This window comes from Sturnira hondurensis, unplaced genomic scaffold (assembly GCF_014824575.4).
Source record: "Sturnira hondurensis isolate 20B ecotype Veracruz unplaced genomic scaffold, ASM1482457v3 Scaffold0020119, whole genome shotgun sequence".
In the NCBI taxonomy this organism is placed as follows: Eukaryota; Metazoa; Chordata; class Mammalia; order Chiroptera; family Phyllostomidae; genus Sturnira; species Sturnira hondurensis.
In genome coordinates, this window is record NW_028092750.1 from 3,929,420 (window position 1) to 3,943,905 (window position 14,486).

Consider the following 14,486-nt stretch of genomic DNA (forward strand, 5'->3'; position numbering starts at 1 on the left):
TTATTTTGCAGAGAAAAGAGAAAATGGTGGTGGATGGGAACTGCCAGAGCGGGAATTTCTCTCCCAGCCTGCCACACCTCCTCCACTGCTGATGCCTACATTTTTCACTTGGGCTCTTTTACAGGGGCCCCTTGAAGGACCTCTTCAGCTAATGTGAGAAAGACCTTTTCGGTGTTTATATTTGCTTTTTCACTAGTCTCAGAAAATCTAATACCATGCTCCCTTGCAATCTGTTCTCCTTTTTCTTTGGGTAGAACTCTTTGACCATCTCTATCACACTTCTTTCCTAATACATTCTTTTCACATGTTCACTGGCATGCTCATCTATGCTTCTAAACCAGTTGCTGATGTTTTCAAACATTTACTGTTGATGAAGGCATACACTAGCATGATACCCGTTGCTCCTCAGTACTAGGAGGTTGTGATGGTATGAAATTGCTCCTGGACCGCCATACCTCATATCCATGGATTGATCTTCTTCCCTTGTAACTCGACTGTTTTACTCTTAAAGTCTATTTGTATGGTAGAAATAGAGGTGGTATTGAAGGCATCATCCCAATCACATAAAAGGACACCAGTCTTCCCCACTCCAGAGTCCTGGATCAGGAGCAGCTGGGGACCCCAAGGGTAGGTAGATCCCTTTCACTATAGCCAACTCTTCTCTCAGTCATTCTCAGGCCACAGGACCTGGGAAGCATGGGGGAAAGTAGGACTCGAGAGGGTGTGGGCAACCCAGTAATGTCCTCATCCTGGAAGCACCAACTGGGGTGGCATCCTGTGGTCCCAGAGCAGCAACCGGGCTCCACAGCCTCTCCCAGCCCTCAGGGCCCCCTACCACCTCAGGGCTGTCCCTAGTCCTACCTGGTGAGCAAGCAAGCTCTGCCATGGAGGGAGCAATCCAGGCAAGAGTGAGGACAGTCTCTCCAGAGCAGAAACCCCACACTGTGGTGCAGTGATGGCAGAGGAGGACTCCAAGCTGGGGAGGTTGGATTCATAGCCACAGGGAACCAAGCCGACCCCCCCAGAGCCACTTTTCTGCTTGCTCTCTCACACTGGCATGCCTGTTTCCTTCCTCCTCCTCATTTTGGGGTTTTCTTGCTATTCTTTTTCTAGTTCCTTGAAGTGTAAAGTTAGATTTTTTTATTTTTCTTGTTTCTTGAGATAGGCCTATAATGCTATGAATTTCCCTCTAAAGACTGCTTTTGCTCTGTCCAGTAGATTAACTCTACCTGGTAAATTACTTGCTACATTTCATTTAGCTCTTTTTCTGGGGAGTCTCCTGTTCTTCCATTTGAGGCATGTTTCTTTGTCTCATCATTCTGGCCACCTCTTTGTGATAATTTCTAAATATTACGCAGATCTGCTATGACTCCCAATCTTGGCAGGATGGCCTTACATAGTAGGTATCCTGTGAGATCCAATGGCACTCTCTCCTTGAACACCTGAGCTGGGTGCTCCAGGGGTGTCCCTTGTGTGAGTTAGTGGGCCCTTCTATTGTGACTGAGTCTTGATTTCTATTGGCCCGACGGTGAGTGGGATCAACCCTTAGATTGGCTGACTGTGAGGATCGACTCCAACCACGGGGTACAAGCTGCTGTGCAGGTGCTGACCACATGAAGCAGAATTTGCCTCAGCAGAGTCTGGTGCCTACTGAGATCTCTCTTTGGATATGCCACTTGTGAAGCTAACTGATCCTGTTCTGATGTTGTTTGAAGCTGTTTGAAGACCTCCTGGGAGGGACTCTGGTATGGACAAATGTCATATGCTGCCTGTGACTGGCCCTTGGCAACATGTTGGGAGCCATAAAGCAATCCAAAGTTTGTGGGTCCTTCTTCTTGGCCTGGGTATTGGTGGGATGGATTAAGCTGCACAACAAGGCTGACTTTTTCCAGCACTTGGCCTGGGTGACAGATCAGCAAAAGTCCCAAGGAACACTGAGATTTGCCTCTGTCTGCCTCTGCCTCTGCTTCTGCCTGCTGGCTCCCTGTTAGGCTCAGTCACTGAAAGAGCCATTAGGGTGCTCCAGCTGCATGAGGTACGTTCTCAGTGAGTCACTAGGTGGGGGCAAGTGGTGTGCACCAGATCTACACATACTCAGACTTGGTGCCAGTGCTGGGTCTGAGGCTACTCAGCAAATTCCCTAGGGTACGCCAAGTCTAGCTGCCACCTGCTTGGTGCTTTCATATCTTGGTGGTGGGATAGGGTCTCAAGGAGTCATCAGGGTGAGGCCAGCAGAGTTTATGAGGCCCAAACAGACCAAGATTTGGTTGTGCAAAGTGGGCTCTGCACCTCTCAGGCATGCAAGGGGGAAATGTTCCCCATCCTAGTACTGCAGAACTGTGTATCTCAGATTCTGCCCGGAGCCTGATCGCAGCAGGATGAGGCCACTGGGAGTTAGGAGGGGAGATGGTGCTGGTCAGGCTTTGGGGGAGGGAGGGAGAGTGACATCCACCCCAGGGCCACACCGCTTAGTCACTTACACCCCTGAGTCTGCCCAGGCCTCCACACCCTGGCCCTGGCAGCTGGCTCCTCAGCAGGGCACGCTCCACAGGGCAGGGGCCATCTTTTCCTTTTCTTGACATTGTCTTTAGAAGAGCACAAGTTTTAAATTGTGATTAAATCTTAGTTGTCAATATTTTCTTTCATAGTTTGTGCTTTTGATATCTTATCTAAAGAGAGCTCTCTCTAACCCAGTGTCATTGTCATTTTCTTCTGTGCTTTCTTCTAGAGGTTTTACAGTTTTAGGTTTTACATTTAGGCCCATTTCTAGATAAAGTTTGTGTGTGCTGCAAGCTACAAATGGAGGTGGGTTTCGTTTTTGTTGTTTGGCTTTTATTAGATCGGGATATCTAATTCTATCACTATTTGTTGAAAAGACTATTCTCTCTCCATTAAATTATGTAGAAACTTTGTAGATCTTATTTTGTAGGTTCCATTGCATTGCTGACATAGATGGTCTTGTTGTCTGCCAGTATACACAGTTTTACCTCTTTCTTTCCCAATCTGGATGATACTTATTTCTTTTTCTTTCTTGTCTCTTGCACTGAATGGGACCTCCAGTAGAATGTTGGATAGGAGTGATGAGAAAACCATCCTTGCTTTGTTCCTGATCTTAAGGAAAAATAATTCAATATTTTGCCACTAAATATGATATTAGCCGTAAGTTTGTAGATGCCAGTTACGGTTAATTTTACGTGTCAGCCCAAGTGTCTTAAGGCTGTACAAATGGCCAGTAAAACTTTTTCTCTGGCTATTTCTGTGAGAGTGGCCCAGAAGAGATCAACAGTTGAATGGGTAGACTGAGCAAAGGTCACCCTTGCCAAGGCTGGTGGCCATGATCCAACCTGTTGAGTGTCTGACTAGAACGAAAAGGCAGGCCTGCCTGCTTGACCCGAGACATCCATCCTCTGCCCCCAGACACTGACACTCCTGGTTATTGGGCGTTTTGATTCAGACCAGGACCTGCACCATTGGCCTCCCAGTTTCCAGGTCTTTGGACTTGGACTAGATTACACCACCTGTTTTCCAGGTTACCCAGCTTGCACAGACTTCTCAGCATCCACAACCGCACGAGCCAATTCCTAATATGTATAGTCTCCACTGGTTCAGTTTCTCTTGGGAAACCCTGACTAATACAATACCTTTCATTGGATTGAGGGTATACTCTTCTATTCCTAGTTTTCTGAGAGTTCTTATCTTGAATCGATATCAAATTTTGACAAATGCTTTGTCATCTTCAATTTTTTATGGTTATGAAATCATCCTAACTGATGAACATACGTGTGGCTCACAAATTTGCTGTTACAAACGAAGTTGTGACGAGTGGCACCACATGGATACCTTTTCATGTGTGTCTTCAAGATGACTCTCCAGGAGCAGGAGTATTGGGAAAGAATGTGTATTTATGATTTTCTATCATGCGTATTAGCGCTGCCTTCCATGGGGATCACACCAGTGTACATTCCCACCACCGATGTGGGAAGTTCTTGTTTCCTTGCAGGGTTGCTATCAAAGTGCATTTTCAAACTTTAGGGTTTTCCCAACTTAAACTGCTAAAAAGTTGCTTTAAATTGTATCTCCTATTATGAGTGACAATGACTATTTTTTTCATCTGTTTAAGGGCCTTTTATGTTTACTTTCTGATTCCTATCTTTTGCCCCTTTCTTCACTGTGTGTGTGTGTGTGTGTGTGTGTGAGAGAGAGAGAGATTTTTTCATTAATTTTTAGGAACTTTTTAATATATCTTTTTTTGGTCAATTTGTTATTTTTTGACTTCGCTTTTGGTGTGTGTGTAAAAGCTATCTGTCAGCTTATCTTTAAAAAGTCACATTCTTTCCGTTATTTTTTTCCTGTGCACATTTGGGAATGTGGCCTAAGAGAAACATTGTAATTTTATCAATTTCTCTGACAAATCATTTTGTGAGAAGTGGCGACCCTTACAACAACAGTGTGCTGACTCCTGCTAATTTCTTTCACAGAAAGTCGTCAGCATAACTTATGTGCTTCTTCTTTCGCTCCTTACATCACACCTTTAGGATTAGAAGGTAGTAAAGGTCAAGGAACACCGAGCCACTCTTTGGTGCACATGGAGTTAGACCGTACCCTTTGGTTCACGGTCGTCTTAAAATCATTAGCGGCCCGGGTTCATATAAAATGCTCCGCATCTCTGAAAGTATACTCGCCATCAGCATCACAGCCCAGCCACACGTGGTAGTCGAGAACCCCTAGGGCCTTACTTTACAGCCCAGACTCTCCAGCTTGCAGACTTCCAGGAGCCTAATTTCCTAGCTCTTACTTGGATACCAAAGTGCTGAGTTGACAGGCCTGAACTCAACCAGCTCTTTATTTAGCTTGTCCTGCCATTGCCCTCAGTACAGAACAGCATCTCACATGATGTTGCCACGTACAGTGATAAAAGAAAGTTTTTTTATGATTAATATTTATGATATAATGTTACGACATATCTTCCTTCCTTCTTTCTAACTTCTGTTTTCTATGGCTTTTTTTAAAACCCCCAACTCAACTCACCCCCGCTTTCCTTAGCTTTTGGGGGTCAGTATCTTGGTTCCTTTTTGTGTGTTTCTTCTTAGCACACATAGGAACATTTCTTCCTAGAGATAGTTTTGTTCATGTGTGGTACATTCCTGAGAAATTTGGTGTAATGAATCACAGAATGTATTTTTAGAACATCCTGAACGTTCTGTTCCTTTTGCCTGCTCAAACTTGCCAATGACACCATGACCCTAGCACCTTACAAAATGCCTGCATTTAATAGTGAGTAATAAAATTTGTCAATTTGGATTGACCCTGCACTTCTCCTCTGTCCCTCCAGCTGTTGATAATATTGTTTGTCGCAACCCACCACCAAAGCGTGAAGCACCCAAGATGTCAAGGTTTCCTGACTGACTGAGTCCCCCAGAAGCCTGTACAGCCTATAAAAACCACCAGAGATCCCAGCACACTCAGACCTTGCTGGGAAAATGTTGGGCCAAAGTTCCCACCAGACCCCGCACCGTAGATCTCAATCTAGTTACCCACACACAGAGCAGTGCCTTCTCCCCAACTCACAGGGGCCAGGCTACAAGGCAGTAGGAGAAACAGACACATGGCAGAACTCAAAGTTGTCTGTCTTCTTTCTCCTGGCCCCACGTCCATGACTCGCTCTGTGTATTCCGGTTCTCTTTTGCCTTAGGAAATTTTTTCCTGCCAATAGATTTCTGGTGGACCATCCCCAAGTGTCCCTCTGATATGTCCAACAGGCTTAAAACTTAAGAGGGAAAACAACAGTGACTTTGAAGTCAGACCTGGGTTTGAATGTCAAGTCTTCCACTTACTAGCTATGGGTCTTTCTAATCTGTAAGTTACTTGATCTGTCTGCATCTCAATTTATTCATCAGTAAAGGAATGATAAAAATACCTTTTTGAGGGGCTTTAGGGAGAATAAAACAAATATAAACAAAGTGCCTAGTTCAGTGCCAGTGCCTAGTTGCTACAAAGACAATAGTAGCTACTACTTTTATTAAAGAAACATCTGAGCAAATGTATGCTGACATTGGTCACACTTGTGCTGACAGGTCCTGCCATGATAGAAGACAAGATTGAGAGAGAGCATTCAGAAGAGTGGATACAGTCATTAAAGGCACAGAGAAGATAGGGTGATTATTGTAGACAGGAGTGTCACATGAAAAAAACACTCTTATTTGGGGAAAGAATAAGAGACCATGCTGTCTGGTGCAGAACTTCCATGTCAGATGAATGAAGAGTAACTTGGTTCAGTTGGAGAAGGATAGGGAATACAATAGTTTATTGTCTCTTCACTGAGCTACTCTTCTTGACTTGTGCTTTGGACCATTAGATCACCATGAAGGGGTTTAAAGAACTTCCAATTTTGATTTGGCTCAGCCCGACTTGGGAGACGGTGTGGGAATTGCATCTCCCAGCAGCCGTTCTGGTGATGTGAGCCTGGACTTTGCACATAGCCTTTCCCATCAACAATGGGACAATGTTAACTGCTTCACAGGGACATCACAGGAATCGGCAAAGAAGATGTATGGAAGGGTGTGGAACTATAGCCTCAGAACCTCAGGTGCAGACCAGGTGCCAACCCCCAGGGTCTCACCCATGACATGATTTCTGCTGCCACACTATTCTCTTCTTGGAACGCAAGGCAATAAAGAAAATTTCACCATCTTTGGCTAATGAGGCCAATTTTGCAAATCTTATTACTGATCTCATCCCCTATAGGAATTCCTCCAATTGTGTCAGAAGAATGGGTTTCATTCAGATTGTGAAATCTTTGTCTCTCACCTTTGGCTAAAGTAGAATTGTCTCAGCTCAGCAATTAATGGACTTTTAAATCTGAAAAACACTAGAGATATTAGAACTCTGTCAGTGGGAGAAGTCAGGGAAGTAACTTAGGTCTGGGTACTTACTTCCCTTAATCTCACTTCCTAGGCAGAGTTCCAGCTTAGGTCCGGAAGTCTGAGATAAGAAAGTAAAGAACTTGAGCCATGATGAAGTAGGGAGGTCCCCATCCTGGAACTTCAGTTCAGGCTTCCTGAGTTGCCTTTGGAGAGCTCAAATTGACTGAAAAATCAATCATTATGAGTAACTGGTTTGTGAGAATGGGAGTCGCCCATGCTATTCAATGGAGAAAGATCAGTCTTTTCAACAAATAATGCCAGAATAATTTGACTATGTAAAACAAGCAGTTACTACCACCATGCCTTAACAACAACAAACACATCTGTCCGTAGCTGGCACCATATAAAACAATTAACCAGAAGTGGGCTAAATGTAAAACAGTGAACAATGCACACACACACACATATACAAACACACCTGCACACATGCATGCTCCCATATACAAATAATAATTCACAGTTTGTTGTTTGCCAAAGCCCCTGAGTTTTGAGTAGATGAAAGGGATGTTATGTTGTATTCTAGAAAGTGCACTCAGTTGTCACCTTATTAACAGACTAATGGGTAGCTAGGGCAAGCAAAGAGACCAGGGGAAGACTATTACAATAATCCAGGTAAGAGCTGAGGGCAGTAGCATTAAAAAGAGTAAAAAGTGGTCAGATTCAGGATGTATTTGGAAGCAGAGCTGTAGGATTTCTTGACTGATGGACTATGCTTTGTGAAAAAAAGAAAGAATTCGAGGGTAGATTCTAAGTTTTCCTTCCTGAGCAACTGGAAGAAAGGTGTTGCCACACACGGGGCAAAGAAAACTAAGGAGTTGGTAGGTTTTACGATCCATCACCACGCTTTAACATGTTAGAATGCTGCCAGTCAGCAACCTCGCCCAGGCGTGGTGCCAGGAAACATGCTGTGACTGGTTCAGTGGCGTGGAGGCCAGGGCTACTGAAGGTCACGTGCAAGCATGTGCATGGACCCGGGGAAATCCACCCAGCCATGTGCCCATTTTTTAGTTCATCTCTTCTCCTTTTTTTTTTAACATCTCAAGTCTTCAGGTTCCTGGCCAGCTAAGAGCCTGAGGCCCACTCAGCTTTCCTCTAAACCTAGAGGAAAAGGTTTACTGTCCCCTGTCTTGGGACAACCAGGGTCTCAGTGAGACAGGATGTTTACCACATGGAGCACAGCACCTGGAACTTGACAAGATGTTCAATAAACAGAGTTAGCCCCCATGAGGCAAAGACTGACTGGCTGTTTGGTCCCTTCACCTTGATTTGCTTGGAGAGATCTCAGTAAGGACTGGGCATGTCTCTTCAGAAAGCTCCCAGCCCCTGGTTGAAGGGTGTCATAGCAGAGGGCAGAACACATACTGACTTGCAGTCACACTACTAGGTAGAGACTGGTATGACCAGGGGAGATAACTAAGTCAAACAGAGAATTTCCAAGTGCAGGAATCTCCAACAAGATTTTGTCTGTGAAATCAATTTTCTGAAAGAATTTAGTTGGTAAGTTAGTGGGTTGGTTACTCTTAGCTCCAAATCTCACTGGTCATGACTCTAAAATAACCCTATTATGTGGAGGAACCATATTACTTTGTAAAAACAATCATGAAACACAACAGAAATAGAAATCGAAGAGCTAAATATTCATTATCTTTTGCCTCAACAAAAAAAAAGGCCAGAGGGAGGAAAAGAGAGTTCTTTCAAAATACAACCTTCCCAGGTTCTTTCATGTTTTGTTCTTTCAAAACATGGTTTCCTAAATGTGCAATTTATAAATAACTATTGGAGTGTCACCTATCAGGTAAGTAAACTATGTGTATTTGTCATCTACTGCTACATAACAAAATAGCCCCAGATTTAGCAGCTTCAAACAATGAACACTGTTTCATAGTGTTTGTGGGCCGAGGATTTGGGAGTGTCTTGCTCGGTCTTGCGGGGCTACATTCAGGCTCCCGGTGGGGCTGCGCCCTCGGATGCCCACCTCAGTTGTGTGGAGTCGCTTCTGAGCCAGCCCTGTGGTTGTCAACGGGAGATGCTAATGCTTCGCTGTGTGGGCCTCTCCATGGAGTCGGCCACGAAACCGCTTCCCCCGGAGCAAGTGACCCAAGAGAGACAGATGGCACAAGAGAACAACCAAAATGGAAGTCACGGTCCTGTTACAGACCTCTTTCGGAAGTAACATGCCATCATTTCTGCGGTATGGCACGGTGCGGGGAGGAGCTGCCCAAGCGTGCCAGTACCAGGAAAGGAGGACCTCTGGGACCGACTGCTGGCTGACTACTACAATGTCCCAGTTGTTCTGCACACAGTTGGTCTTCAGCCCTGTAGTTCCCCAGTCTAGAACCCTGTGGTGACACGTAAAGATCTGAGGTGGAATGAACTTGGTGGGTGTCCCTGGTGCGGAGCGCCCTCAGTGGGGAGGCTCGCACTGGTCACTGGCCACGCAGATGTTGAGGCTTTTAGTGAAAATTCATTTATTCTATTCGAAGTCCCAGGCATGCATCTTCTCATGGCAAATGTACGGCGCTATGTTTGTATGTGAAGCAAACTCAAAATGCAGCACATAGTTTATAAAGTATTCAGGAGACAGAACAATGGAAACCGATGTAGACATGCTGAGCACTAACCAGTAAGAACCAGTTCTAGGCCCGTGTGTGCCGCTGACTAGAACTGGGACCTCAGGCAAGTCCCTCAACCCCTCTGGGCTTATTATATCAGCTAAAGCTTGAGGGTCTTGTATCAGGTGATTTCTAATCACACTACTACTTCTAAAGATGGTTATTTACTGATATTCTAATTATGGAGAATTCCCAATGAGATACATTTCAGAGTACAATTTTTTTAGACATTAGCATTTCTACAGTAAGAAAAATGTATCACAAATGGGCCTATAATCTTACCAAATCGGGGCATTTTAAAATAAGACATTTTTAATAGGACAAGTGTATTGACAGCGTTCTCTTAGGACAAACTCTGCCGTATGCTGGCCCTTGGGAGATTCGAGGCCAGTGTGAGAAGGTGGGGTGAGCCCTGCAGTTTCTCCCACAGGGGCCAGGGAGGTGGGTCCACAAAGTACAGGTTCCCAGGCCACATACAGGGGTAGTATGTGGTCATATCTATCCCCACAGGTCTCGGTGTACACATGTTTAAGACCTTTGATGAAGCAAAATTTACATGCCATAAAATTCACCTATTAGAAGTGTACAATTCCATGATTTTTTAGCAAATAACACGGTTGTACTTCTCTAACCACAATCTAATTTCCATCATTCCCCCAAAATCCCTTATATCCACTTATAGCCAATTGTTCTTTCAACTCCCCACCGCCCCCCCCCCAGCAACCACTAAATCTACTGTCTCTCTAAACTGCCTTTTCTAGAACGCTCATACCAGTGGGATCGCACAATACGTGGTTTCTTGCATGTGGCCCTTTCGTACAGCAAATGTTGTTCAGGGGGCATCCATGCGGCAGCCTCTCTCAGCAGTTCGTTCTTTTAATTTCAGAGTAACACTCCTGTGTGCGGACATTTCACCTACCTCCTCACCAGTGTATGAGCATGGGGGATGCTTCCACGTTGGGGCCGTTATGAACGATGCGGCTGTGACGTTTCTGTCAAATCTTAGTGGAGACATGTTTGCACTTCTCTTAGGTATATACCCGGGTAATGGCATTGCTGGGTCACACGGGTTAAACTCTATAGTTAATATTTCAGAAAACTGCCAACCTCTTCTCCAGAGTGGCTACACCATTTCCCACTTTCACCAGCAATGTACGAAGCCCATGTTTCTCCACATCCTCCCAAGTTCTCCATGGCCTGCCTTTTTTATTACAGCAGCAAGCATTGCTTAGCTGTGAGGAAAGTGTGAACCAGGGAGTCTCTTCTTCTCGGGGGAACCCCAGCTCCAGAAAACCTTATGCCTAACTGGCAGTCAAGTTTTGGGTCAGGGGCCACTGAAACAACTGTTTTCTGACTAAACTCTTCCTGATTGTCCTGAGAAGCGATCCCTCCTTAGCTGTGTGGATGCCCTGGTGTGTTCGTCTCCACCACCCGACAGCCCAGTGCAAAGTTCTGAACCATGCACCTCCCATCCCAATAGTTCATTTTCCTGTAATTGCCAATCTTTTTGTAGCTAACATTTAGGCCTCAGAAAGAGACAGTGTACTCCAGAAAACGGTCAAAGATGTTTTTCTATTAATCTAACATTTTGTGGAAAATTATTCTGCAGGCGAGAAAAGTTTCGTGTATTTATTGAGAAAAATTCTGTATCCTTTTCCTCTGTAGTTAAGTTTAAAGATCTCCGAGACATGGGTAGACCTAGAGGGTAATATGCAAAGTGAAGTAAGCCAGACAGAGAAAGACAAATGCCATATGACTTCACTTATGTGTGGAACTAAAAAACAAATAAATCAACAAACAAAACAGAAACAAACTCATGGATACAGAGAATATGGTGATGGTTGCCAGAGGGGAGGGGTATTGGAGGAATGGGGGGAAGGGTGAGGGGATTAAGAAGTACGAACTGGCAGTTATAAAGATAGTCTCGGGGATGTGAAATACAGCACAGGCGAGATACAGTCAATGACGCTGTACTGGCCACGTATGGTGGCAGGTGGGCACTAAAAATACCAGGGCGATCACTTTGAAAGTTACATAATGTCTAATCGCTACATTGTACACCTGACACTAATATAAGATTGTGTGTCAGCTATAATTGAAAAATAAAAAAAAATTTTTAAATTTCTAGCTTGTGAGCCATGTGAAAATGGATAATAGTACATTGTTTGGCCCGTGCGCTGTAATGTGTGGACAAATAAGTGAATAAAGGATCTCTAAGGCCCTGTACAAATGTAAATATAAAAAATACATATAATGTGTACTGTTATTTTTAGAAGCCATATTTTTTTACTAAGTATAGCAGTTACTCAGTAAAAACGTGCTGAATGAATCTGCCCTAAGAATAAATTTCTATTTTAGGGGACTAAAATAATACGAAATAATGACTTAGTGTTGCAATAAAATTTTGTCAATTTTATTAAAACTTCACATAGTTAAGTAAGTTTGTTTTTTCTGAAAGCCCATTTTATTGCATTACTTCATCAGAGTAAGGTGGCCCAGCAAGACCATCACTGATAAAGACACGTACAAAGTTAGCACCACATCTCTAGAAATGCAGATCTCCATGGCAACTTTCCAGATATGTACAACCCCTGTTTACACATACACACATGTATTTACAGCTAATAAATAACATGTAAAGCCAAAGCACTGTTAATATATAATTTGTAGTGAAGTCTAGAGAAGCCAGAGTTTCCAGGGCCGTACACTGATTTGATTTACGTTCCTAAATTTATGCACCTTGCTCAAAACCCAAATCTGGAAAATTAATGAATTAGCAATAAAGGGGGAAAGCCAACCACAAATCACACATTTTAGTTTCAGAGAGAATTCGTGCCAAAGTGGCTGATGTCGATCCCAGCATTCACCCTGCTCTGCACAGGCACAGCCAGGCCCCTCAGATGAAGGGCCTATAACCCCTACACCTTTCATCGCCCGCCTTCCAAGCACTGAATGATTAGCCCGCAGGTGGGGCTTTCTCTGTGGAGGTGTGTGCAGGTGCCCGCAACCTGCTCAGGGTCCGGGTTCCCCACAATAGCCTCTGAGATATTTGACTTCTTTGTAATTTTATATTCATTATATAGAAAAGCATTCTGAACACAGGAGATCTAGATCATAAATGATGGCTCACTCGCTCCCGACTCGTTGTGAAAAACAACAACTCTGACGACACGGCCTATGGCTGTGGCACCTGAGGATTCCTTCCATCGCCCCCAAGGGTTTTAAGCGCAGTTTATGAATATGTCCCAGTAGCTTTTCCATCTCTCTACTTAGTAAGAACAGCCCTTGTCTAAAATTCGTAGGCCTTCGAGTGATGCAAAATTTGGCTTTGAACACGTTTTTTATCGGAACCAAAGAAGAAAGAGACACACTTGAAGTGTGACTGGAGTGTGACCGAGACAGGCCTGGGACTGAGTAGGAACCGCTGGATAGTAAATGACTTCAAACCGATGAAGACACTTTTGAAACTCTGGCACTAAAGTTATGAGATCACTTTCTTTCTCCATGGCTAGAATTATGTGCCAGCTGCCCATGACGGGCTCCTTTTCACACCTACCGAGGGAGTGCTGTTAAAATACAACTTGGAGACAAAGCAAGAAAAGGAAGGAAGAGATTAAGCAATAAGCTGTAAAGCCTATTAAGATTTAATTGTATAAATTTTACATCTCCTTTAATTTGTAACCGAGTTATGATGCAACCAACCACAGAGAGTGTTTAAAGGTTCAGTCCAACTCCATTCTCCCTTCCTGGCTCCAAACTGCTAGTTCTGGTTCACTCCTGAACTGCTTCTGACGACAAGAGCGGAACCGCTCCAATGAGGCAGGTGTTGAGACCAGTCAGGAAATCGGTCGAACTTAGGCCAGAAAAGAATACTTTCTATACTCAGACTTGGAGTGAACTTTGAGAATCTAGCAATCCAGAGAAGGCAGAATTCCAACTGAAATATGAGGTTCCAATCAATTGTAGGCTATGGCTAAACTCATCCCATAAAGAAGCTTTATTATTTCACCACGGCCCAAACAATGCTTGTTTCTCTCTCAAGGGACGAAATGCAGTGCTTTTACTACCTGCTGTTTTTTAATGTTGTAGGATGTGCTATTTGGCCACTGTACTCCTCAAGTTGAATCAGCCACTTTTTAGTATTTGAGACTGTCTCTTAAAATAACTAGCAAGGATAGCTGGGATTAATACTCAAGAAAATTCACTTTCAACCACCCAAAGCTCTGGACATCTTTTGTAAAAGTTACATCCTTCTTCACTGAATTCATGTGCTGCTCTTCCTTCTGTAGGTTTGCTCAGTTTCTGAGAAAAAAAAAGAGAGCGAGAGAGAAGGAAGGGAGATTTATTATTTGCTTAGAGTTTTATAACCCTCTCCCCTCCCCCACCACTTCAGGAGGAAAAGGATTTCAACCGCAAGTTCTGAATGAAGTTGTAAGACCTGGATAATGGGCCAGAGAAAGCGGCAGGTTCCTAGAAAGGGCAGGCACGCCAGCATCTGCTTAGCCATGTCCCAATAAAGCATATCATTTTCAGAAGGCTAACCCAAATGATTTCGAAATTTAGGAAGATATATTACTTCTACAACTTGCCAAATGAAATGCCTGGGGTTTTTTCTTGTGACATGAGAGTTCTAAAGAGTTATATCAGAAGGTAAGAGAAACAAAAGCTTTTGTTTGGTTAATTGAATCACAGGGAAACTGCAGAAGCTTATTAATCTGACTCATAATTACCTCTTAGATAAAGTTCTGGTGCATTTTTTAAAAAACCTATTGTCTCAGCAACCCATAATCAGACAAAATGTATCATTAGACTTTCTCAGGTAAATTCTTGTAACCTTTAAGTAATATGACCAGAAATGCCTTATACACAAATGGATTTATTTCCTAATCTGGGATTCTTTTCTCTTCTTTTTTCTTTTTTTTTTTTACATTCACACATAGATTTAAAGTTG

General features: G+C 43.6%; 1 protein-coding gene and 1 pseudogene across 2 annotated transcripts in view; both read right to left on the reverse strand.

The window, feature by feature from the left end:
* On the reverse strand, positions 1-12,100 carry LOC118975039 (ras-related protein Rab-10-like; annotated as a pseudogene).
* The window catches only part of LPL (lipoprotein lipase), a 23,145-nt gene continuing 20,635 nt past the window's right edge, over positions 11,977-14,486 (reverse strand). For both annotated transcript variants that reach the window (XM_037028658.1, XM_037028660.1), the window contains one exon: positions 11,977-13,837. In XM_037028658.1, coding sequence (XP_036884553.1) covers position 13,837 — 1 coding nt within the window. In that variant the 3' untranslated portion in view covers positions 11,977-13,836. The remainder of the gene's footprint in view (positions 13,838-14,486) is intronic.